The 25,705-nt window shown below is 46.4% G+C and overlaps 1 protein-coding gene across 8 annotated transcripts in view; it reads right to left on the minus strand.

Annotated features, from left to right (window-relative positions):
• Window positions 1-537: 537 nt before the first annotated feature.
• Window positions 538-25,705, minus strand: part of LOC122542284 (myocardin-related transcription factor A-like) — a 194,307-nt gene continuing 169,139 nt past the window's right edge. For all 8 annotated transcript variants that reach the window (XM_043679876.2, XM_087978344.1, XM_043679872.2 and 5 more), the window contains 7 exons: window positions 20,305-20,430; window positions 17,944-18,194; window positions 16,266-16,425; window positions 13,049-14,164; window positions 9,861-9,965; window positions 5,185-5,242; window positions 538-3,621 (listed from right to left, as the gene is read on the minus strand). In XM_043679876.2, coding sequence (XP_043535811.2) covers window positions 3,104-3,621; window positions 5,185-5,242; window positions 9,861-9,965; window positions 13,049-14,164; window positions 16,266-16,425; window positions 17,944-18,194; window positions 20,305-20,430 — 2,334 coding nt within the window. In that variant the 3' untranslated portion in view covers window positions 538-3,103. The remainder of the gene's footprint in view (window positions 3,622-5,184; window positions 5,243-9,860; window positions 9,966-13,048; window positions 14,165-16,265; window positions 16,426-17,943; window positions 18,195-20,304; window positions 20,431-25,705) is intronic.

Here is a 25,705-nt window from a genome sequence, read left to right on the forward strand (position 1 = left end):
CCAAGAGTCAACAATTACAAAACATTAATAGGATTGCTGCTAATATTGATCCAATGTAGGCAGCAGTATTCAGTATCTGTGGAGAGAGATGCACAGGTAACGTTTCAAGATGAAGTTGATTATTCTTCAGAACTGAAGGGTCATAACTGACTCAAAACGTTAACTCTGCTTCTGTCTTCATCAAAGCTGCCAGACCTGCTGAGGTTCACCAGCACTTTCTCATTGTATTTCTGATTTCCAGCGTCCGCAGTAACCTGCTATCAATACTTGGTGTGGGATGGGTCGGAGATTCTTTGGCTCGTCAGAGGACTTGGCTGTGGGCAGGGATGTCAGGTAGCAGCCTAACGGTTTGGAACCCTCAAATCCCCGTTACTCCCTAATGGCTCAGAGCTCTGCATTCCAAAGGGTTCTTTCTGCCAAAGACAATCTGCCAATCCCAGAAAATTATTCATTTCTGTGCAGATCATTGACATTCCTGGCCAAGTAACCTGGGGGTGGGGAAGCAGTGCAGTGAAAACGACTCAAAGCATGCAGATATTAAAAATGTCCTTTGCTTTATGTGGATCAGGAACAAGGATTTTTCAGGGAAAAGAGTCTGAAACCCTTAGTATTTGAGAGCCGGCCTTTCCAGCACTAAATAGCACGCATGACAAATTTGAAGAGAAAATACAATGAGGCGCAATAAAACAACTGAGCTCTTGTTCAGGGGATGTTGAAGAATTTAACATTTAACACTAATTACTGGTGTATTGCACCTTTCAATGTAAGATTCATTCCCAACACCATAAAGGTTTTAGGGATGAATGACATTAGGAACTTTCAACAGTAACCCAAACTCCTCCTGCTCCAATTGACACACTGACAACACTTAGAGAAAGATCGCCTGGATCTCAGTTTGGATGAATAACACAAATTGTCAACACTTGACATCCCACCTCACATCTCAAAATGATCTTGCCCGGTTTCCGATAGGATTGCTCTTGGATTCAGCACAGGAGGACGACGAGACCTGGACAGTACAATGGTTCCTTTCCCTCAACCTTTACCACAAAACAACAACCCAGCCAGTGCTCGAGGGAACTGGTGAGGAAAACAAGACGATGCTGGTGACCAAAGCAGCAACACCCAATCACTTTTCTTCCGGCTATGTAATGGCCGCAGAAACTTCAACTTTGGCTACTGCAAAGAGTATGTTGGCCACTAGTTTGCAATATTGCTTACGACCACAAGGCCCACAGAGAGAATTGGTGGCTGTGCATTCTTTTTTCAAAACAAAATCGCAGCGATGTTGATAGCAATCAATGATCGACCTAACTAGACTTGAAAACCAACTCTCCAAATGTTCTTGTTCTAAGAGCCTCCTTCAGCTTAGTGTCCATGCCCAGAAGACGTACCCCCACACACTACCCCAGCTCCAAAGCTAATACCATCCCGTTTCTCAGCCAGGAGGAACAACTGGTGAGAGAGGGAAATGCATCAGCTTGGCCAAGGGCTCGCAAGCAAATGCTTCATGTGCGGTTGACAAACTGGAGAGTCATTCCAAGCTCGGGTACCAGAAAGCTTGAAGCATTTGAGCAGGCCGGATAGATTATATCATTTGATGCTCATAACCAAGGCATGAAGTGACAAGCAGAGCTTGTACACCAGTGCTATGCTCGTCAGCGATGTGACCTATACACAGATATGATTAAACTGCACGTTTTACACCGTGCAATCATTTTACATTCTAAAATGATTGTAACTTTACAGATTTAAAAGATATCCTTGGATTGGCTGGCAAGATTCAAGAATCCTCCTCCTCCTGCTGTATCCTCCTTCATTTGTGAGAAATACTACACTGGGGTGACAATGACTGTCCCCCACTTTGAAAGGCGAGGTGGGCAGGTGATGGACGACCTTCCCACATAGACCGTGTTGCTTCAGTCAGCGGGGGAATGAAATCTGGGCAGACAACCCCTCCTCCTTCCTAACTCTGCAACCAAAAGACCCAGAGAACATGCACCAGGCTCCAAGACCCCAGTTGGCAGTGGTAGCTAGTTATTGGTTGAGCACAGTCTGCACTTGAGTGGCGCATGGCCTGAAGTGCTGATTTGCCATCAGCGCTACAAAGACCAGGAGAACAGGCTCACGCCACCTTCCTCGCACAACTCAGGGACTTGGTGGATTCACTTCTCAGTGGGTCAGTGTTTCACATCCACCAACAGGATTGCACCCTAACTTGTTTCATTTTGCAGCTTCGAGGGGTTTGTATTTTAGGCTCTGCATTTTCGGAATCGATGGGGAAGCTGTCGCTGATGTTGGGCCGAGCACGAGAGCTCACGTACCTCAGTCCAACGAAACAGCTCCAAGTTTGACTCCAGAATAAATGGTACAATGATCGTGAGCAGCTGCCCCCAGGGATAAAGTCTACCTCCCACCTCAGAATAAAACAAAAGGGAACTATTTCTTGACAAGTCATGTTACGGTGGTTACTCGTTTTGCGAAGTACAAGAGAACATGGGGAGGACCAAGATACCTGTCCCGGGTGCAGGCAACACCCACTGGACAGGTTGGTGTTTGGGATGGAAGGGGGGTCAGTTAATTTTGATACCTGCTCACCTAGTGTACCTTTGGGTTTTTTGTATTAATTTATTTCTTTTTTCTAAAAAAAAACATACCCACCCTCCCCAATCAGTGCAAAAACATAACCTTGGCAACGTAGAAACCAGATAGTGGGTAGGCGCTGAGAGAGTGATCCTGCTTCATTAGGACCAAGCTCTGGAGCCTTGTGAAGGTCAAAGAAACCCACGCTGCCTAGGTCAATCAGCGAGCAGGCTCAGAGTTGGGAATCTTGTCCAGTTGTAGATTCCCAGCAGGGGTGGTCAGGCCCAGAGTTGAGTCATGAGCTCCAGCCCATTCTTGCCTGCAACTCTGAAACAGCGAAAATCCTCTGATGTTTAGCCAAGGGTCCTGCATTCCCAGCGCACGCGTATTTCCCAGTCAAGTAAAGTGACAGCGAAAAGCGCACACTGGAAGTGAATCTGATCAGGTCCCATGCACTGAAGGCCCACACGGACCTGGGGATTTCGCAAACGATCGCCCTCCACATTTTGGTTGTTTGATGTTAATCCCAGTGCAGCTGCAGGTCTTGACTGTCTAGAAAGTCAGTAGAAAAGACACTGGGGGTTACGGAGCTCAAAGGAGCGAGACCCACAGGAGTGCTGCCCATCGTCAGGTCGAGCCACTCCATGTTGTCCAAGTTAGTGTCAGTGAGGTCCAGAGCCAGGCTGGTGCTGTCTGCAGTGAAGTGCATGTCTGAAGTGTCCATGGGTGAATGAGGGTGCTCGAGAATACTGGAGCTGCTCAGCATTTGGTTGTGTAGGTCATCGATGAGGGAGAGGGGCTCCGTCCCGTCGTTATCCACCGATAACAGCGGCACGCCGGTGGTGCTCACGAGGAAGTCCTCGAGTCGGTTCTCGTGGTCAATGGGCTGACTGTCGGTGACAGGTTCCAGCAGCAACTGAGGTGACGGCAGCTCTGCTTTGACCACGGGCGGCGGAGAGACGGCGAGTGTGGGCGAAACGTTCTGGGGCGATGGCGTATTTAAAGACGTGGAAATGTCCTTGGTGTTGAGCGAAATTTCTGTCAAACAAACAGAGAATAAACAACCCAGTTGGTCCCATAATCCAAGCTCAGTCCCTCAGACCCTTGGACGGGTCGGTCTCTGTCAGTCAATATACAGAGTTTCACCAAAGACATGAAGGGCAGAGGGCTCAGGCAATTACGGTACAACTAATTTCAGGAACCGGGGGTTTCAATCTAAAACTACACTCCCGAAAGGATGAGAGTTGGCCACGTATGCCCTGCAATGATAGCACTCACTATCTGGCTTCAATGATAGCACTCACTATCTGGCTTCAATGATAGCACTCACTATCTGGCTTCAATGATAGCACTCACTATCTGGCTTCAATGATAGCACTCACTATCTGGCTTCAATGATAGCACTCACTATCTGGCTTCAATGATAGCACTCACTATCTGGCTTCAATGATAGCACTCACTATCTGGCTTCAATGATAGCACTCACTATCTGGCTTCAATGATAGCACTCACTATCTGGCTTCAATGATAGCACTCACTATCTGGCTTCAATGATAGCACTCACTATCTGGCTTCAATGATAGCACTCACTATCTGGCTTCAATGATAGCACTCACTATCTGGCTTCAATGATAGCACTCACTATCTGGCTTCAATGATAGCACTCACTATCTGGCTTCAATGATAGCACTCACTATCTGGCTTCAATGATAGCACTCACTATCTGGCTTCAATGATAGCACTCACTATCTGGCTTCAATGATAGCACTCACTATCTGGCTTCAATGATAGCACTCACTATCTGGCTTCATGCTAACAGCAGTTTTATGGAAGTACAGGAGAAATTCAGAGAGGATTTACTTTTAGAAGGTCAAGCAGCTACTTAGGATGGGGAGCACAGCAACCTGGGAAATACAGAGACAAAAACTATTAAAACTAGCAACTCAAAGTGGTCAGGCCAAAAGGAGCATAAGCAGAAATTAGGGTTTTAGAGGAATAGACTTGGCTGCAATGACCAACTTATACTGAACTTGGCTTCGGCCACACTTGACATGGGCCAGGGAGCTTCAAAAAGCACAATCCTCATAGCACTGCTGCCTCATTGGTGTAAAGGTCCTTCAGTCACTAGGAGATACTTGGGGAACCAATGGAATTTTCAACACAAGGGGCCGAGTGTATAAATTATAACAACACACATTTATACAGCTTCTTTTTCACAGCGAGACAGCCCAAGATTCTTCCTCTGTCACATTCTTGGACAAAGCTTGCCCTGAAGCCCATCAGAATATATTAGGGTGGGCGATCAGAAGCCTGATCAGGGAGGTACATGTTAAAGAACACCTTAAAAAGGATTGCAGGTGCAAGGTGGTAAGATTTAGAATGCAAATCTCCAAATAAGGATCCTCAATTATACTAACACTGTGGCCCAGCTCAATGAGGGGGGGGGGGGGGTCAGTGACTTCACCACTCCATAGTTGAGGGGGTACCTATCAGAGGCACCATTATGTAGAGCTGTGTGGGATCTCACAGGCAATGATCTTGAACAGCTCGGCTTTAAAGCTTTTAGCGAAGCAAGCATATGTGTAGACAGCATGAACTTACCTCCACTTTCAATGAGGATGTCAAACAAATCATCCATTTGTTGGCTTCTGGAGTTTTCCTGAGGACAATAAAAACAGTGGAGTCATCACCGAGTGCAAACTAATATTGGAAAGAACCAACAAAGGTGCTGCAATGTGACAACTCCCAAGCAGGAAGCCACAGGGGTCAAATTGTTCAGTAGCCACTTGCCTGGTGTTAACAGATGAATCCCCTGCTGAGAGCCAAGAGCCTGAAACACTGATGGGACCAAGCTGCCAGTGGGGAGAGTGCACCTGTCCTGTTTCAAGTTAGGATTCAGAAAGGCCTATGGAGATGACATGAGGTGTGACACTAAATTACTTCACCCCGATGAGGGGGGGGGGAAACTGGTACATCCAGTTTCAGAAAAGCTTCCCCTTGGCACAAAGGCTGCACCAGACCAGTACCAACCACCAATGAACTGGGTCCCATCGATGGTTAGAACAAGTGCTGAGGTCCAATGCCAAGTGCAAGAGATTTCTACACGTGTCCTGGAGATGGGAATAACAACAATCTCTGGAGGGAGTGAAAATGGCCGACCTGTCCAGTCTATGATTAGGCACGAGCTTGAGACACAATGCCACAGGAGACACACCATGGTGTTTGGCCCTATCCTGACCGAGACATGATGTGAAGGTGCCTGTATTGGATTAGGGTGGACAAAGTCAGAAGTCACACAACGCCAAGTTAAAGTCCAACAGATTTATTGGGAATGACGAGCTTTCGGAGTGCTGCCGATGATTGAGCAGTGCTCCGAAAGCTTGTGATTCCCAACAAACCTGCTGGACTATAACCTGATGTTGCGTGACTGCTCTCTCTCCCTGATTTGTGTGGGACTTTATTTCCTATTTTCCATCACTCTCAACAGGTACTCTGTACTTCCACACTCTACCTTTGGTCTGGCAGCCAAGTAGCAATCCATTCTGATTGCCCCCTGACTGTACATGCTTTAGTTGAGTCCACTGGTCTATTGTGATACCTTACCAGAGGCTTTATGAGCAATCTTGCTTATTAATAACTCCTCAAAAACTCAGATGCTTCACTTTTCCTCCCTATTGTGGGGGCTCCATTAATGTTCCAACCTCCAATATTAAACTGACCAGGTCTGTCGCAGCCTGCATCCTATACTGTTCGAACTTCCCTCGTAAAATACAGTTACAGCATTAGTAATTCACTACTCCATTTTTCTGATAAATTATCAAATGTGTTAAAAAATACATCTGCTATTTCTCGCCCAGATTCTTTTACAATACAGGAACATAATTGATTCAGGTAAGGGTCGCTGCCCTAATTTTAATCACGATCGCATCACTTCTAATCTCATCTTGAGGTACCATGCCCACCTGACCAACTTTCCAAATAAATACTGAAGCAAAATGACGACAATTGTGCATATTTACCTGTGATTTTATCCTGACACCATCCCTTACTGTCCCTACTTCCATTTTGGCTTTCCTTTTCTTTATCTGCCTTCAGAACATTTTGCTAATTTGTTTTTTTTTAATCTCAATTATTTGACTTTATAGTTCCTCTTTGTCTTAATTTTTTTTTCATTCCTCCCCGGATCACTTCATGTGCTCCCTCGTACCGCTGTGCCTTTTCCATGATGTCTACTGCACTCTTTAGAATTGTATCCTTTTAAAAACATTTCTTCATCTCCTTTCTCCCCACTAAAATCCATCATTTCTTTGCATTATACTTTATTGGCCATGAGGCTGCCCATCTATGCCCTCAGTATACTTCTCACAAGTCACAATACTTTCTATTTCATCTGCTTCAACCAGCCTATCGGGTGGTACATTTCAGTTTGTAACTGTTGTAGGGGCAGGGCCAGTTAGTGGCAATATATAAATTGATGCTCATGATGAGTGTTACTGATAAGATCCTGTTCAAGTGACAACTGCTAGTGTAGCAGAGGAAAACCACTTCCTAGTCTAACTGGAAGAGTCTCTGGTGCTTAACAAGATGTAGTTTGTTACATGTTGACAACTAGTAACACATGATATTGAGATGGTTATTGATATTACATAGATTTTCATTATGTTCAGTTCTAGGCACCATATTTAAGGAAGGAGGTTAAAGCCCTGGAGAGACTTCAAAAGAGATTGCCTAGAAGGATACCCAGAATGAGGGATTTTAGATAAACAGAAAGATTGGGATTGGAAAGACACACTGGGCTTAACGTTCCCTGCTCCAGACCTCATTGAGGTATTCAACATCATGAACCATTTTGACAAAGTAAAGGAGGATATGCTGTTTCCACTAGTTGGCATAACTAAGGGGTCACAATGCCAACAAGAGAGCTAGGAGTGAGATGAGAAATTTCTTTACTCAGGGAATTGCTAGGATTTGGAATGTGCTGCCTGGGGGAATGACGGGAGGCAGATTCCATAGGTGGTTTCAAAAGAGAGCCGAATATATATTTGAAAATAAAGTATTTAGAGGCTACAGAGATACGGCTGGGTAGCCCTTTCAGGACTTGGCATGGACCATGGGCCGAATGGCCTCCAGCTGTACTGTAAAATTTGATGATATGACAGACATTGTTCCAGAAATGTTGAGGGTGACCAGATTTAGGGTATACTTCCTCAGTGACTCTCCCACAATGTCCGGGAGGTTAATCTTCAATTCCCAAAACCAGCAGACTAACCCTGGAGGGCTCATCACTCTACAGGGAGGCCAGTCAGTGCTCTGAAATGATGCAGCAGCACCTTGGAGGAGGATTAGGGTGAGGGAGACCAGATTTTATCTAACTCTCTCATACGTGACCCCCTCCTCCCCCCCTCCCCCCAACAGTGAAATAGTCTGTGGACATATCTTTAACCTGGCGTTAAGAAAGCAACTGAAGCGATGGATGAGCGTTTGTCCTGGCTTTTAGTGAGCTCTCAGTTACACTGTTTACAAAGCAAGGCTGCACGTTCAGGGGTGTAAAGGAGTAGGAAAGCACCCCGGATGTCCCAGTGATCAACTGCAGACCTAACTTCTGGTCCTACAATGAAAACAAACAGAGTGAGGAGTCGTCAGACACAGCCTGCTGACATTCAGTCCAAACAGGCTAAACCTGCTGCAAAAAAGTGCTTTTAATAAGTGCAGCTTCCCACAGCTTTATTACTCCTAAACGTCAAAGAGATGGTAGGCCATTAGACTTATTCATTCATGAGGATTACAAGTTTAAATTGTAGCAAGATTACATTTCAACACTTGCTCCATGCTGATATTTCAATAAACCAACTATCTATTCCTATCTTAAGACCATAATATCCAGGAGGAGAAGTAGGCCATTCAGCCCATCAACTCTGCTCTTCCATTCAATGAGATCATGGCTGATCTGATAAATTCTCAATCCCACTTTCATACCGTTTCCCCATAACCCTTGATTCGTTAAAATATTGATCTCAGCTTTGATTATACTCAATAACCGAGCCTCAACATCCTTCTGCCATAAACAATTCCAGACTCACCATCCTCTAAGAAACGAAATGCTTCCTCATCTCTGCCTTAAAAGTGCGATCCTTGATTCCGAGATATTGCCCTCTGGTCCTAGACTGTTCCACAAAGCGAAACAACATCTCATCTACCCTGTCAAGCCCATTAACAATCCTGAATATTTCAATGAGGTCCGCCCTTCATTCTTCTATGTTGTATTGAGTACAGGTCCAACCTACTTGACCCCCCCTCATAAGACAGTTCCTCTAGACCCTAATTCTGGATCAGTGGTGCTGGAAGAGCAGCGAAATCGACGTTTCAGGCAAAAGCCCTTCATCAGGAATAAAGGCAGAGAGCCTGAAGTGTGGAGAGATAAGCTAGAGGGGGGTGGGGGTGGGGAGAGAGTAGCATAGAGTACAATGGGTGAGTGGGGGAGGAGATGAAGGTGATAGGTCAAGACTTGTCCGGACTTGTCCGACCTGCCTAGCTCCTTTTCCACCTATCCACTCCACCCTCTCCTCCCTGACCTATCACCTTCATCTCCTCCCCCACTCACCTATTGTACTCTATGCTACTCTCTCCCCACCCCCACCCTCTCCTAGCTTATCTCTCCACACTTCAGGCTCTCTGCCTTTATTCCTGATGAAGGGCTTTTGCCCGAAACGTCGATTTCGAAGCTCCTTGGATGCTGCCTGAATTGCTGTGCTCTTCCAGCACCACTGATCCAGAATCTAGTTTCCAGCATCTGCAGTCATTGTTTTTACCTCCAGACCCTAAGTCATCCCTGTGAACCGTCTTTGGCCTGCCTCTAATACCGGTGAATCTTTGCTTCGATGAGGGGCCTAACGTTGTTCACAGTATTCTATCTCTTGTCTGACTAGTGTCTTGTATACGTTTAGCAAAACCTCTCTACCTTTATACACCATTCCCTTTGAAATAAAGGCCATTTCATTTCCTCACTGAACTGGAGCGTCTTTTGTGATTCAAGGACGAGGTCTCCCCAATCCCTCTGTTCTGTAGTCTTCTGCAGTCTCTCTCCATTTAAGTATTATTCAGCTCCTCTATTCACTTTGCACAACCTCACATTTGCCAAAATCATATTGCATCCGCATCTTCTCCACTGCGTTCAGGAAACAAAAATTGTAGAATGCTGTTGAATCCACTTTGCCCTGAAATCCATCCCTGTTCCTTCACTGACAGACAGGCAGCACAATAAAAAAAAAAGTCTCTACCTTTTTCACAGCCTGGTTCATCACTCCTGCCTCCGACTCCTGCTTCGGCTGGCTGTTAGGTGATAGTTGCTGTGCCTGTCCTTGGGAAGGAGGGGATGGCACTGCCTGAGAACAGAGAGAGGAAGGGAGGGATGGACAGACAGTAAGAAGCTATGAGACACTTGGAATAGCATCACAAGGTGCCAATCACATCTAGGTGAAGCAATGCTATTTATTTTTCCCCTGGAATTTACTGACATCTTTCCACAATGCCGATTTTTGGAAAGTATTCTCTCACCATCAGCTTAGTCCAATTTTGAATGTTTGCAACCTCCAATCAGACACATTGGTCAGGATCATATCTCAACAGTGGGGAAGATGGGGGGGGGGCGGTGGTGGTGTGCGAAGAGGAGAGATAGGGGGCAGTGTTGAACGGGGGTGGGGGCGAACGGTGGGGCGGTGTTGTGGGCAGATTGGGGCACGGCAGACGGTGAGCAGGAGCGTGCACGCGGTGCAAGTCTCCTGAACGGAGAACAGACTTAGCAAGTGCTCCCTATGTCAATCCCATTGAACTGATGGTGAGGTGTGTGGGGGTGGGGGAAGGCTTTAGCAATACTGCAGGTGCCTTACACACAAAAGTGTGCGTCTGCTCAGAAACAAACCCTGAGACAGAGAGAGGGAGCAAGACAGGCAGACCGAGGAAAAAGAAAACTTCAAAAAAACTCCGAGCCCCAGAGGAGAGGCATTGAACCAGTTAACCGAATAATCAATTATCTGAACAAAATAGTGCCCGCCCATCTCATTCGGATAATCGAGGTTCCTCTGTATTTAACACTGCACATTGTGTGCTCATTAACCTAAATTATTTGCAGGAGTAGATAAAGTTTACATAATATATACACACACAATATACAATCCCACCCAGAGTCTCTGCAGACATACAATGTGTCTTAATCCATCAGAACTTTGATTTCGCGTTGGTTGTAATTTTCATTCTATCAAGCTTTATTTTAAAGTCTGTCATCTTCTTCACATCAAACTGATAGAAGGTACATTATCGATTAAAACACCTGAAAACGTGACTGAAATAAATGCAGACGCTTTAGAATCACTGCCACAAACCTCAGTCTTTTACAAAATAAAATCCTCTTTTCCTGAGCAATCCATTCAGCAATTCTCATCAGGTCATAAAAAATAAAGAAAACTTCCTGTTAATTTTCCCAAGAGAGTAATCTGCTTTGTAACAAAGTCAGTTTCAAGGGAATAGCTTTGAAAAGCAGGAAGAGCACTGGTAAATAGCTCCCTCTGCTGGCAGTGTGCTTTACTGCAGTAACACATCCAACACGCAGCACAGGGACAGAACTATGCCAGTGCCACATAAACGTCAAACCAACCTACTTTATCTCACACTCTCAGCATTTCATTCCAACCCTTTTCCCTCATTTCCAGCTTTTTCTTAAAGGCATCAATGCTATTCCCTTTCACAGGTAGATACGATAGTGAAGGTGGTGTTTGGTATGCTTTCCTTTATTGGTCAGAGTATTGAGTACAGGAGTTGGGAGGTCATGTTGCGGCTGTACAGGACATTGGGGTTAGGCCACTGTTGGAATATTGTGTGCAGTTCTGGTCTCCTTCCTATCGGAAAGATGTTGTGAAACTTGAAAGGGTTCAGAAAAGATTTGAGGATGTTGCCAGAGTCGGAGGATTTGAGCTACAGGGAGAGGCTGAACAGGCTGGGGCTGTTTTCCTGGAGCGTCGGAGACTGAGGGGTCACCTTATAGACGTTTATAAAATTATGAGGGGCATGGATAGGGTGAATAGGCAAAGCCCTTTCCCTGGGGGGGGGGGGGGGGGGGGGAGTCCAGAACTAGAGGGCATAGGTTTAGGTTGAGAGGAGAAAGATATGAGAGACACCTTAGGGGCAATGTTTTCACACAGAGGGTGGTATGGGTATGGAATGGGCTGCCAGAGGAAGTGATGGAGGCTGGTACAATTACAACATTTAAAAGGCATTTGGATGGGTATATGAATAGGAAGGGTTCGGAGGGATATGGGCCGGGGGCTGGCAGGTGGGACTAGATTGGGTTGGGATATCTGGTTGGCATGGATGGGTTGGACCGAAGGATCTATTTCCATGCTGTACATCTCCATGACTCTACGACTTTCTATGGATTACCTCATATTTGACCTAGAGTTCTGGTCTCCTCCCAACAATTGGAAACATTTGCATGTTTGCCCTACCTAATCACGCTAATTTTAACAGGTTTCCATCAGGGTGCCCTGTACTTCTCAGTATGAAATAAATCAATAATTATTCTCACTGACTAGTCAAATCATGGGACAGAGTCTGATGAAAGATTTCGACCTGAAACATCAACTTCCCTTCCCCTCTGATGCTGCCTGCTCAACTTTTCCAGCACAACCTTTTATCCACTCTGATTCTCGAGTATCTCACTACCTTCATAGGACAAGATTTGTAAATATAGCTGTCTGAGCACTCGAAGGATCGGAAGCAAAGTGTTAAGCCAACGTTCAAATGGGTAAAGGCATGAACCCCTCACCACCTCCAGCATTGTCTTTATGGATTCTCCCTGCTGCTACACACTAACCTGTTGAACGCAAAATTCCCAGAATCACTCTTTTCAGAGTACCTCAGAATTAATACTCAAAGAAGCATTAGGCAAGGAAAACGTTCTCTCATCCAGCTTGGGAGAAGATCGTAGAAAAATAAAAAGCAGATAGCGTAGACCATTCAGCCCTTTGAGAATACTCTGCCATTCACATCTGATCAGCTCCACTCCTCTGACTTACCACCCTATTTCCTGATTCTATTAGCAGCCATCACCTAAATCTATGACGACATACACTCAATGATTGCGCATGCACAACCCTCTCAGTAGGGGATTTCAAAGATTCACAAGAATCTCAGTGTCTTCCCTTATCCTGAGATTACAAACTGCCAGCTCTCAACTCTTGAGGGAAGCAACCTCATTGTATGTCCTTCATCACATCCCCATATACACCTGATGTATTATACATACCTGATGACCACTGCGCTGATAGAATGTGTTAGAAGAGGCAGCTCGTCTGAACCTGGGCTAAAGGGCCTGATTCTGTGCTGTACATGCTCCTAAATCTGGGGGAAGTGGTGTGGGGGATGATGTATCAACCACCCTTTGGAGATTGCATCAGCTGTATTAAGTGCTTACCTGTATTGGTGGTGGACCTTTGGTCGCACTGACAGCAGGAGACACATGACACACGTTGTTTTGTGGAGTCACCGTGAGGAGGATGTGGGTACCCACTCCGTTCGCCAGCAGACTCGGAGCTTGGCTCGGTGACACGGTCCGTGGTGCCCCCGTGGTCACCTGGTTTGGCTGCACCGGGCTCAGCAGAACGGCCGGCGTGGGTGAGGGCTGCTGCTGCTTGCAGGTGCCCGTTTGACCCTCCTGCTTCACCACCACGGCCTTCACTGGCACAAGGTTCGACGTCCCCGGAGCAACGACGGGGCTCGGGTTGCTCCCTGGGGGTTCGACGTGGTTGAGGAGCGGGACAGGTTTCGCTGGGTTCGAGGGCGCAGATTGCCCCGCAAACAGGCAACTGGAGGGCAGGTTCTCCTGCTTGATGGCGGTGGGAATAGGTTTCTGGTTGTCCTGCACAGTCAAGGCCATGCTGAGGGGCGGCTGTTGGAGCTGGGTTCTCTTCTCCTGGTCGAGTTGCAGCCGGAGTGCTTCCACCAGCTGCTGCTTCTGCCTGAGCATCCTGGTCAGCTCCTCGATCTGCTTGTCCTTCTCCTGCAACATCAGATCCTTAGTCGTGGCTTGAGCGTCTTTGTCCGACTTTTGGCAGTGGCCCTGGATGCTGCTGGGCACCAACCTGGCGATGCCAGTCATGCCGTTGATAGGAGCCGGCTCCTCGGTGCCAAATAGCCGCATGGGCGATGACTGGAGAGACTCCGTGACTGCCTCGGGAGTTGTGCCCTCCTCCATGCTGTGCAACGAGTGGTCAGAGGGAGCAGGTGACACTGGAGGGCTGGAACCGGAGCTGCCCAACTTTGCTGTCACCATGGTGTTGGCTACATCCCCAGGAGTGGCACTGGTAACCGCTGCTGGGATGCTGCCACCGAGACGGACAGATGGGAAGGCCATTCCCTCCGCAGGTTTCGAAGGGGTGGTGCCAGTCTTGGTCATGGCAGACACAGTGGTGGCTAGAGTCCCGCCAGCTTTGTTCAGTTCCTGATAGTTCTTCAGACGCTCGATGAGGTCGGTTTTCGTTCCCGACACGGGCAAGGCCCTCAGCTTCAGCTCCTGCTTCAGCTCAGCCACCTACAGACAGACACAAAGTCAGACACAACTCAGTGCAGAACCACTCAGCACAACACAGCAAGAGGCCATTCAGTCCAGCACACCTGCACCTTTATCTCTTTATCCCCTTCAAGTACTTCACCCAATTTCCTTTTCAAAAGTGCAACTGGATCCACTTTCCACCATACACTGTTCCATTGTTATTTCGCTGGTGAGGGGGGGGGGCCACAAATGCAGACCAGGAAGATTCCAGGCTGGATCCCTGGGTCTATACTGATCCCGGCTAGTGCAGGAAGGAGGGAGGGAAACTGCAGACCAACAGAGAGTGGATACAGCAGCAAGATATCCCTGGGTTTGGAAGTCTCAGGGCTCAGTGACAATCAGACCTTTCAGAAGAAGAAGAAAGTATGAGATCCATTTTAACTGCTTGCATCTAACTCTCTCTCAAAGGACAATACTGCCTCGAAAATTCAGGTTGCAGTGGAAAGGTATCCATCTGCAGCTGGTTCTGAATTACTTACAAAATTCTTTAAAAGCTGATAATGGCTGGAAGGTGAGTCAGAACCACAATTTGGTCTTTTCGCTCTACCACAGGAGGTCAGCGTCACTGGCAAGGCCAGCCCTTGTTCCTCATCCTTACCTGGCCTTGAACTGAGTGGCTTGATTCAACCATTTCAGAGACCTGTTTAAAGTCACCCACAGTCTGCAGTCACATCTGGACCAGACCAGGTTTGGGGGGGGGGGGGGGGGGTTAGTTTTCCTTCCCCAAACAAGATGGGTTATGATGATAATTGATGACAGTTTCCTGGCCACCTTTACCAAGAGCAGCTTTCAATTCCAGGTTCCTCCTCGAGGATGGGATTTGAACCAGTGTTCCCAGACCCTCGGAATTATTAGCCCAGTTATGGTACCATCACAGTTTCCTCACACAACATCCACCAATAAAGAGTTGGATGAAGGCAGCATCAAAAGCTGGTTATTAGGACAAGGCTGAACCTCCTGTGCATCTCCAGTGGGCAGTAAAGGCTTCAGGATTGGCAAGAGGTAGCGACGGCTAGACCACAAGGGGGTGGGGAAGGCAGAGCTCGGTAGGGACAGCAAGTTCCTTTCTTGAAGGATATTTCTGCACACGCTGCATTTTCCTGACAATCAAAATTCCATTTGCTTCCTGCATTATTTTCTGTACCAGCATGCTAACTCTGTGTTTCATGTGCAAGAATACTCAGATCCCTGCATGCTGTAGTTGTTTGGAGTCTCTCTCCATTTCAGTAATGATCTGGCCTTTCGACTCTTCCAAACAAAGTGCCCAGCCTCTTACTTTCCGGCACTAAATTCCATTTTTACCCATTTCCTTAACCTGTCTACACCTCCCTGACAAATTCCTTATATCCTGACCACAACATGCCTCCTGTTTATTTGTGTATCACCAGCTAATTTGGATACATTACTCACTATCCCCCCTCAAAGTGTTTGTGAATAATCAAAGCCCCAGGATTGATCCTTGGGACCTTCACCTTCTCAATGTTATTCAGTTTACCCCCTAAACACAGCCATTTGAGAAGGGACCAGATAATCTGTTTTTAAGATACCTGCTGAGGGACAAACATTGGCCAGGACACTGCAAGGACTCAGACCTTCCAATGGGATACCGAGAGATCCTTTAAGACCTTCTGAGAGGGTTTCATTTAAAGTCTCCTCTTAAACCCACAGGAAAAATATTGCAATCACCGCCACTTTGTATGTACTGAAGACCCCTCAGTTGTTTCAGTCAATGCACAGTTTTGCCAAGCGACCAGGAAAGTGCTGGCTTATAAGGCATCAAGTTGGTCATCGCCTCAGCGATCCCAGTTACAAAGTCTACATTGCTGGAAAATGCAAGCTCAGCTTTGCCTCTTGGTTAAACAGCATCATTACTTCCGCTCTCGCAAGAGGGATTACTCACGTAAGACACTGCAGAATTACAGCTCTGGCTGCAGTTCATCCTGCTATGAATTACCAGCTCCAGACCAGTGCAGGGAGAGATGGTCCACTACATATTTGATAGATCACTTATAACACGCTGAGTGACAGACCAGGAAGATAAGGCAGACCTTGGGGGAACTATGAAGTAAATGCAACAGACCTTCAGGTCGTCGAGGTTAGAGGGCAGCAACCCCGGTGCTTTGATGATGGTTGTGCAGCTGTTCTGCCGAGTGAGTCTGCCTGAGCCTGGTGACGGTGTGCTATTACTCAGAGTCCTCACTGATGCGGCACTGCTGCTGGTCTGTTTGTCACTGTTGGGCCTGAGACAGAATGAGAGAAGCAGCCATGATTAGACCGGCAATCACAACCATATGCAGTTACACGGCAACACTGGAGCTGAGAACAGTCAAATGTCATTACACACCAACAGGCCATCTGGCCCAACAAGAGCCTGCCCTCACCCTGTTTCATGCAGCTGTTTCAGCATTTCTGCAGAGGCCACTATAAAACACTAGTTCAGAAATAGCTGCCGTCATTCACCACTTCAGTGAGCACTTGATAGATAGCACTGCAGCTGAAAGTCTGTATCTTCAACACCATGGTGTCAGACCTCAGCATTGTGAATTCAGGCGGTGATGGGGACTAAATTATTAAAAGAAGGGTCTCTTTTCTTTGAAAGTACAAGGGGACATATGCTTCCAGAAACTGGAGACAAATTTAGATGAAATTCTTTCTGGCCTAAGATACTCTACTATGCAGTCAATTACATAGTGATTATGTCAAAATAGAGTGTGTACTAAAATACAAGCAACAGACCAAGTAGTGCATGCTTTCAGAAGCTGCATATCAAAGTGAAAGAAAATGTGTGGGCTTGATTGCTGCTTGTAACCGAGGGAACTGGCCCAAGTGTTCTCATGGGTCACTCACACTTCTGAAGGTGAAACCTCAAGTTTGACAGTTCACACACTGCAACTTCATTTGCAAACTGTAGAGTAGGAAAATGTTAAAACCCTGAAGTCCCACTGTTGCTCCCAACTCGACGTCTCCCAACTCCTCTCTCAAAGGTTTAGCTTTGTGGGGGCAGGTAGCAAAACCAACCCCAGTAACTCATCCTGCACTACCCTGAAAGTGTAGTGAAATTAATGACGGACTAATCCTCGCCCTGTCTTCATTCAGCACAATCCAGTGGGAGAAACTATTAAGCAATCAGAAGCAGGAAGCCCGACTCCCTTCCTCTCCCCTCGTTAAGGTAACAATGACGAGGTTCCAATAATGCCCTGGGGATGGGAGGGTGAGATTAGCCAATTCAGCCCAGACTGAGAACTAAACCTGAGTCCTCAATGGCTGCTGTGACTCAAAATCATTTCAGGCACTGCATCAGCTCACTACTTAATGAGCTACAGCAACCTTAGAACCAATAACCTCCTGTATGGAGGCTGTTGCCTCACAGCCAGGGACCCGGGTTCGATTGCAGCCTCGGGCCACTGTCTGTGTGGGGTTTGCACATTCTCCCCGTGTCTACGTGGGTTTCCTCTGGGTGCTCTGGTTTCCTCCCACAATCCAGAGATGTGCAGGTCAGGGTGGATTGGCGATGTTAAATTACCCATGGTTTTCAGGGAGATAGGTTAGGTGCATTAGTCAGGGGTAAATATAGGATAATAGGGTAGGAGAATGGGTCTCTCTTTGGAGGGTCAGTGTTGACTTGTTGGGCTGAAGGGCCTGTTTCCACTGTAGGGATTCTATTCTATGATTCTAACTGTCCTGCAAAGGCAGTAGGCAGATAGGGTGTGTGTGTGTGTGTGTGTGTGTGTGTGTGTGTGTGTGTGTATGTGTCTTACTTTGGAGGTGCAGGAAGGATAGTCTGGTAGTTGTAGTGCTGCTGCTGTTGACACAGGATCTGGAGCTGCAGGAAGAGCTGCTGCTGCTGGAGGAGTTTGGAATAGGCCGAATCCAGGGGCAGGGCAGCCTTGTCGAGTTTCTGGTCTGGTGGGACGTACTGGTGGTATTTGAGTTTCTTCACGCGGGATTTTGGCTCCTTCAGCTTCTTGCTCCTCTGGTTCTTGTCTCGCAATGTCTTGGGCTGGCTTTGCTGCACGTGGAAAGGACCAAGAAATACAATCAGATTTCATCTGGAACACTCGGAAGAGGCAGGTAACATTTAGACCACCCAACTGACAAAATCAAGACGCAACTTACAAAATGACAAACACACCAGGCCACAGTCCAAAACTAGAAACAGACTGAAACATAAAAAAGGAGGCAGCTCCACATGAGCCCTGATCATTGCCAGATTTAAACTTCCTGTACAATCATTCCCCTGGTATTAGCTTTCAACAGTGTCTTCTTGTATTAGGAGGATTAGACAAAGGGCAGAAGAGACAACTCTTTATGGACTGGCTTGCGATTGACAAAATAGGCTGTGGTACTTGTGTGTCAGGCTAAACAAATTATATTTCTGCCTTGAGCAGAGTATCAACCCTTTCACTTTGGAATTATCTACATTGCTGCCCCCACCCTGCTCACTGCAAACTTTCACCTATTCTGAAGATGCTGACTGTGTCGGTGACAGCAACCCTGGCTAAGTACTCATTGATCAGGTTCAGTCACTGGTAATGAGTGGCAGCAGGTTGCGTGGCTACACCAGCAAAGTCACAGAGATTGCATCTTCATATCAGGGCCGTGGAGAAGCAGCTCCCACGTGGAATGCCTGCACTCTAATCAGCAGCAGGGACTCTGACTAACCTTTCCTGTTAATCACTGTGGAGCAGAGTAACTTGCAGCACCAGCTGACTCGGTTAAGATCAGCAAACTTAGTGCAGTTCCAATTTGTAGACTACAGTCCCGAGTTCCAAACTAAAGACAGAAGAAAAATTGAAAATATGACAAGTGGACTGTCAGCCCCTGATGACAGAAGGGGCAAGCTAAGGTGTTGGGTGTACGCCAACTGCACAAACAGGAGAAGCAAACTCCAAGAGAAAACTGAACCAAGTGAAGACCGAGGCAGCAACAAAACAAAAATCAAAAGGAAAGAAAAGCTGATTTTAACCAATCAAGAGGCAGATTTAAATTGCTAGTTAACAGATTGTTGCAAGCAGGAAGGAGAGACGACTGAATGCTAGCACAAACAGCCCCTCATTCAGTGATACGAACATAAAGAAACAAGATGCAGAAAGCCACAAGGTCGGCGAAATACAAGAGCTCTCCTCCGGGAATGACGTGAAAGCTTGGTGCTCGAATGGCAGGAACATGCAAAAGAAATAAGCTCTTCACTGCTGAATGTATGGAGACTGCAGCCTTCAGCGTATACGCTTTCTGCAAGTGGGGAGGTGAGAATGACTGAAGACCTCAAAAGCATTGAGCTGCTGCATAATGACTATCCAAAGAAGCTGAAGTCAGGAAAGGATTGGCATTATATCAAGTAAAAGACAACTTGAAAGTTCCAAGTAGTTATATTTACTAACTGACCTGAAATAAATCTAAAAGCAAGGTTCTCCCTGTGATCAACACAAGGACATACTCCACAACCCACCAGACAATAATACTTTAGAAAATAAAATTTGACGAACTGTGAACCCTGCTTCCTGGGTACAGAGTGAGGATTAGCTTACATCTGGCCATGCTGGAGAGCTCAAGATTTCTTACCGTAATTGGATTCAGCAACTCCCCAGGCCCCGACTCGCTGATTGCGGTTATGCAAAAATCATAACTGTTAGAATGCATGCGCGCGCACACGCTAATTCCAGATTCAATCCCATTCCTGTGGGGTGAGTCTCTCTCAACCAGATATGGTTGAACAAACTGCAGTCTGCCAAGGTGCCCACTGTCATCCAATTACAAGTGAAATGATGAGGGGTAGGGATAGTGCAGAATCACCTCCTGTGAATAAACAGCTGACTAGCACCACTGTCAAAACGTTTCACCAAAATAAGGCCACTTGGCAGAGAACAACGGCCAGCACTCAAACCATACTCCACCAAAGACAAAGTGCCTACAGAACAGGGCAGGGGGAGGGCAAACACCGGCAAGGAAATACAGTAAACAAAGATTTTGGACCACACAATTTTATGTAAATACAAGTCAGCATCTGGTTAACCTCACAGTTGCAAGTGCACGATTCCAGCATTCTGACCACAGTTTAACATGCAAAACATTCATCACACAATCCCACTCTATAAAGGTTTTCCAAGAAGTAATCTTACTTTAATAAGTGTTGGCATGGGTTTGGCAGCTGGGGACAACACACCATTTGCCAATTTTGCTGTCTGTTGGTCAGATGCTGGCTTGGACTTGCTCAATTCTGTCCCAGTTGGCAATGATACAAGATACTGCAAAGAGAATAAATTAATTATGAAAAATGATGGCAAACTTTCCAAATCCATCTCTCAAAACCTTGCAAAACATCAAGAAACGCCAATTCTCTCTGAGGAAAAGTTAAATTTTTAAAGTGACATCTCCTCTTTTGTGGATCTGAGAAGCCAACATGATTCCCTGCTTAAGGACCAATCGGTATTCAGGTTTGAACTGATGTTACACCCCCCCGCTCCCCCAAACAAAGGAGGAGAAATCTGGACTGAATCAAATTCAACAAACTCTTTGAAGCAAACACAAAAATGAAACAAAGAACTCTGGATGCTAAGATCTGAAACAAACAAAAAAAAATATGCTGGAGAATTGCCCAGTGACTTGAGTCCAGAAACGTTATATTTGTTTCTCTCTCCACAGAGGCTGCTAAACCTGCTGAGTTTCTCCAACAAGTCCCCGAAGCAAATCCCATAATTTTCCACTTGGCATCTCTGCTGAGGTTGGCACGCAGTATGTGGAGTGTTTTAAAATTGTTTGAGATGTCATGATATTGCGGTAAGTAATTACACATAAATGACCATCCCACCAAGTCTGCGCTGGCTGTCTGCAACAGATAAGTCACCTTGTGCCATTTCTCTCCCCTTTACTCCCTGTAAACTGTCCTCTTCACATAATGATCCAATTCTCTTTCACCAGCCACAAGTGAAGTTGTGGCATGCACACTCACTGCATTCTACGTGCTCGGCACTGGCTGCATGAGAAAGATTTGCCTCATCAGCATCACTTCCTTTGCTCCACAGCTCAAACTGGTGCCCTCTAGCTCTTGATCCTTCCACCAATGGGAATGGTTTTGCTCCACCTACACTTCTATCAAAACACCCCTCAACTGTTTATTTTCCACAGGGAACAGCCTAGCTTCTCCACTCCATCTACAGAACTTCATCATCCTAGTGAAATTGTTTTTGCACCTTCTCATAACGCCTTCACATCTTTCTGAAAGGTGGCCAGAACTAGATGCAACGTCCCCGCTGAAGCCAGTATTTTTCACAGGTTTGTCAAGTAGTTCTTGCTTTTGGACATTATGCCCCTATATTTAGAGCCGAGGATCCTGCAAGCTTTTCAAAGAATTCTCTCAAACTGCCTTGCCATCTTCAATAACTTGTGCACATAAATTCCAAGGTCCCTCTGGTCCTGTATCCCCTTTAGAAATGGTCCCTTTAGTTTATTTTAGCTCCCCACATTGTTGAAACCAAAATTAATCATTCACATGTCTCTTCAATCAATTCATTTGCAATTTTGCAGCGCATTCCATCAACCAACACCCTTTTGGAGGTGCAACAATCTCACTCCCTGTTCACAATACTTACAAGTCGTGCAGCATCTGAACATTTTAATAGTAGTGTCACGTCAACAAGCCTAGTCATCGAATCATGGAGCATAGAAACCGGTGCTTCAGCCTACCATATCTACGTCAACACACAAACACTACCTAAACTAACCGGATTTACCTGCACTTGGTCTTTAAACCACTATCCCCTGGCATTTCAAGCGCTCATCCAGATTCTTCTCAAACATTGCTCGAAGACCTACATCAACCACTCTCTCAGGCAGCACGTTCCATATTTCTACCAACCTCTGGGTGAAAAAACGTTTCCTCAGGTCCCATCTGAACCACTTACTCCTCACCTTTAAACATATCCTCTCTGGTCTGAGAGACATTTGCCACGGGGGAGATGACTTTCACAATCTACCCTATCTATGCTTCTTATAATTTTGTATATCTCAATCAGACTCCCTGCCCCTCAGCCTCCTCTGCTCGAGGGAAAATCAATGAAGCCTGTCCAGTCTCTCCTCAAAACTAAGACTTTCCATTTCAGGCAATGTCCTGGTGAATCTCCTCTGCACCCTCTCCTGTTCTTCCATGAGTATGCCAACCAGAACTGCTTATTGCATCAACGGTCTAACCAATGCTCTATAAAGTTTCAACAAGACTTCACTGCTCCGTTTTCTACCCCACCCCACGTTAATGAAGACAAGTATCCTGTTTGCCTTCACCACCCTGTGTGCTGACACCTTCGAAGGCCTATAAACTTGTACACTAAGGTCCCCTAAGTATCTCAGTGCTCCCTTGGGGCCTAGCATTCACTGTGTAAATCCTTCCCTTAAGGCTTTTCAAAATGAACCTTACACTTATCGGGATTAAATTCCACCCGATTGCTCTGCCCACTTTACCTGCTGATCAATATCAGACTGTAACCCGAGACCATCCTCCTCATTACCAACATCACCACCAACTGTCGTGTCATCTGCAATCGCACTAATGTCATTCACATCTAAGTCGTTAATGTACATAACAGACAGCAAGGGTCCCAGCAGCAAACTCCAAGGTACACTGTTGGCTTCCAATCACAAAAATACCCTCCACATTCACCTATGCCTTGGATGCTTTTATATATCTCAAGAGCTAGTGTCCTGATACCAGTTTGAGGAATGCCACAAAAAACCTTCCTAAACACAACTGTTCACCTCCACCATTTCCTGTCAACTTTGTGTCCACGTTGCCACTGACTCACTTTAATCCATGCTTTCTGATTATGCTGACCTCCATTATGCAGCAGGAGAAAGTGAGGGCTGCAGATCAGAGTCAAAAAGCGTGGGGCTGGAAAAGCACAGCAGGTCAGGCAGCACCTAAGGAGCATTAGAGTTGACGTCTCAAGCATAAGCTCTTCATCAGGAATGTGGGGCGGAGGAAGGGAGCCATGAGATAAATAGGAGGGTGGGGATGGGGCTGGAGGTGATGTAGCTGGGAAGGCGATAGGTAGATGCAGTGAGGGGATGGGTGGGTGATATTGACAGGGAGGGTGGAGTGGCTAGGTGGGAAGGAAGATGGACAGGTACGACATGTCAAAAGTGCAGAGTTGGAGGGTTAGATCTGGGATGAGGTGGGGGGAGGGGAGAGTAGTGAAGTCAATGTTGATGCTGTGTGTTCAAGGGCCCCAAGACAGAAGAGGCATTCGACCACCGGTCATTGGGTGGCTTAGATTTGGCAGTGGAGGAGCCCAGGACTTGCATGCCCTTGGAAAAGTGGGAGGGGGAGTTGAGGTGGTCGGCCACAGGCGAGTGCGGTTGTTTGGTGTGTGTTCCCCAGAGTTGTTCCCTGAAATGTGCTCCAAGTTGGCATATATCTGGAGATTAGTGGGGTGGAAGGTGAGGACCAGGGGAAGTTCTATCCTCATTGCATTTGGAGGGATGGGGTTCCAGGGCGGAGGTACGGGAAAGTGGAGGAGGGCATTAGTGATCAGCTCATCTCTTCCATTTCCGGCATCCCTCCAACTGCAACAAGGATAGAACACCACCAGTCCTCACCTTCCACCCTAATCTCCTGATACAGTGGATTTCTTTCGCCATTTCCGCCACCTATAATCAGACCCCACCACCAGAGATATACTTCCTTCCCCTGCCGCAGAGACCATTCCCTCTGTGCCTCTCTCTTTCTCATTAGGTCCACGGCCCCCCCCCCCCCCCCCCCCACCACCCTCCACTCCCAGGACCTTCCCTTGCCACTTTACGAGGTGTGAAACCTGTGCCCACACCTCCCTCCTTACCTCCGTCCAAGGGCCCAAGGATCTTGTCACATCCGGCAGAGATTTTCCTGCACATCCAAACACCTCATCTACTATGTCTATTGCTCTCAATGTGGTCTGCTCTACATTGGGAGACAGGATGCCAACTCGCCGAACATTTCAGGGAACATCTCTGGGGGACACTCACTAAACAACCCCACTGCCCTGTGGCCAACCACTTCAACTGCCTCTCCCACTCTGCCAAGGACTTGTGAATCCTGGACCTCCTCCACTGCCAAATCCAAATCACCTGACTACTAGAAGAAGAATGATTAACCTTCTGCCTAGGGACCCTATAACCACATGGCATCGACACTGAACTTCACCAGTTTGCTCATCGCCCCTCCCCCCACCTCATCCCAGATCCAACCCTCCAACTCGGCACTACCCTCTTGAACTTTCCTACCTACCCATCTTCCTTCCCACCTATCTGGTCTACCCTCCCTTTCGACCTATCACTATCACTTCCTACCTGCATCTACCCTTCGCCTTCCCAGCCACCTTACCCCCACCCTCAGATTTATCTCTCAGCCCTCTTCCTCCGCTCCCACCCCATATTTCTGTTTTAGAGGTGACCTGTATAATGAACGGGGAGTGGTCAGCTCTCTAGCTGAGCAGTTTAGTTCAATCCAGAACTAGTTGGGAGCTCAACAGTGAACTGTGTGGAAACAAACTCTCTCTCTCTCTCTCTCTCTGCCCTTCTAACTTCAAGAGGATTTGCTTATTGGGAGTGTTGGTTATATTCACAAACAGCATAATTAAATTTAGTTTGGATAGACTGAGTTCTGTTGGGGTCCTTTATTCTGTTCTGTATGTTTCATTGTGTAATTTTGTGAATAAAGTTTTGTCTGTTTTAAAACCTGGTAGTTAACCTTACTAACGTAATCCGGGTAATTTTCACTGTACGCTTACCAAAACAAATTGCAAAGTTATGGTGTGGGCTGCCTGCTTAAGAATGTTTTGGGTGGTCTGGCCTTGTTCATAAACACTTCAAATGCCTTCTGAAAGTCCACATACATCACATCAAAAGCATTGCCCTCACCCAATCCCTCCAAACCAGAGTCAAACAAATCAGTTCAATATAATTTGTCAATAATAGGTCCATGCTGACTTTCCTTAATTAACCTATACTTGCACAATTGATGATTCTTTTTATTCCAAATATTGTTTTCTACAAGCTTCCCCAACACCAAGTGGCCTGAAGTTGTGGGTTTTATCCTGCTGTGAACAAAGACATAATATCTGCAATTCTCCAAATCCTCTGGCACCACACCTATACCTAAGGTGGAGTGGAAGATGTTGGCTCGAGCCCCTACAACCTCTTCACTGTCCTTGGGTTCAGCTCATCAAGTCTCAGTAGTTTATCAACTTGAGGTACAATCAACTGCTCTCTAGACTTAGAATGGGAAATGGATACAAGCAACAGGCATTGATGAAGCATTCAAATATGATCATGCATACTAAGTATACAGGCTGCTTTGTCTACTGGTGGAAAGTAAAGCATGTTGTGAAATATGTAATGTCAGATTTCATGATAGCAGGAGGTCATAATGAGGCAATTTAGTTAGTAAATTAAGAATGTTCCAGTTACTGGTCAATGATTACTTGCAAATGATGATTCTTGATAAAGAACATGATGAAGCAACTCAAAGGCAGTGATGAGTACTGGAACACT

Source organism: Chiloscyllium plagiosum, unplaced genomic scaffold (genome assembly GCF_037043375.1).
Source record: "Chiloscyllium plagiosum isolate Xiang-an unplaced genomic scaffold, Cpla_swu_hap1 HiC_scaffold_33, whole genome shotgun sequence".
Classification (NCBI taxonomy): domain Eukaryota; kingdom Metazoa; phylum Chordata; class Chondrichthyes; order Orectolobiformes; family Hemiscylliidae; genus Chiloscyllium; species Chiloscyllium plagiosum.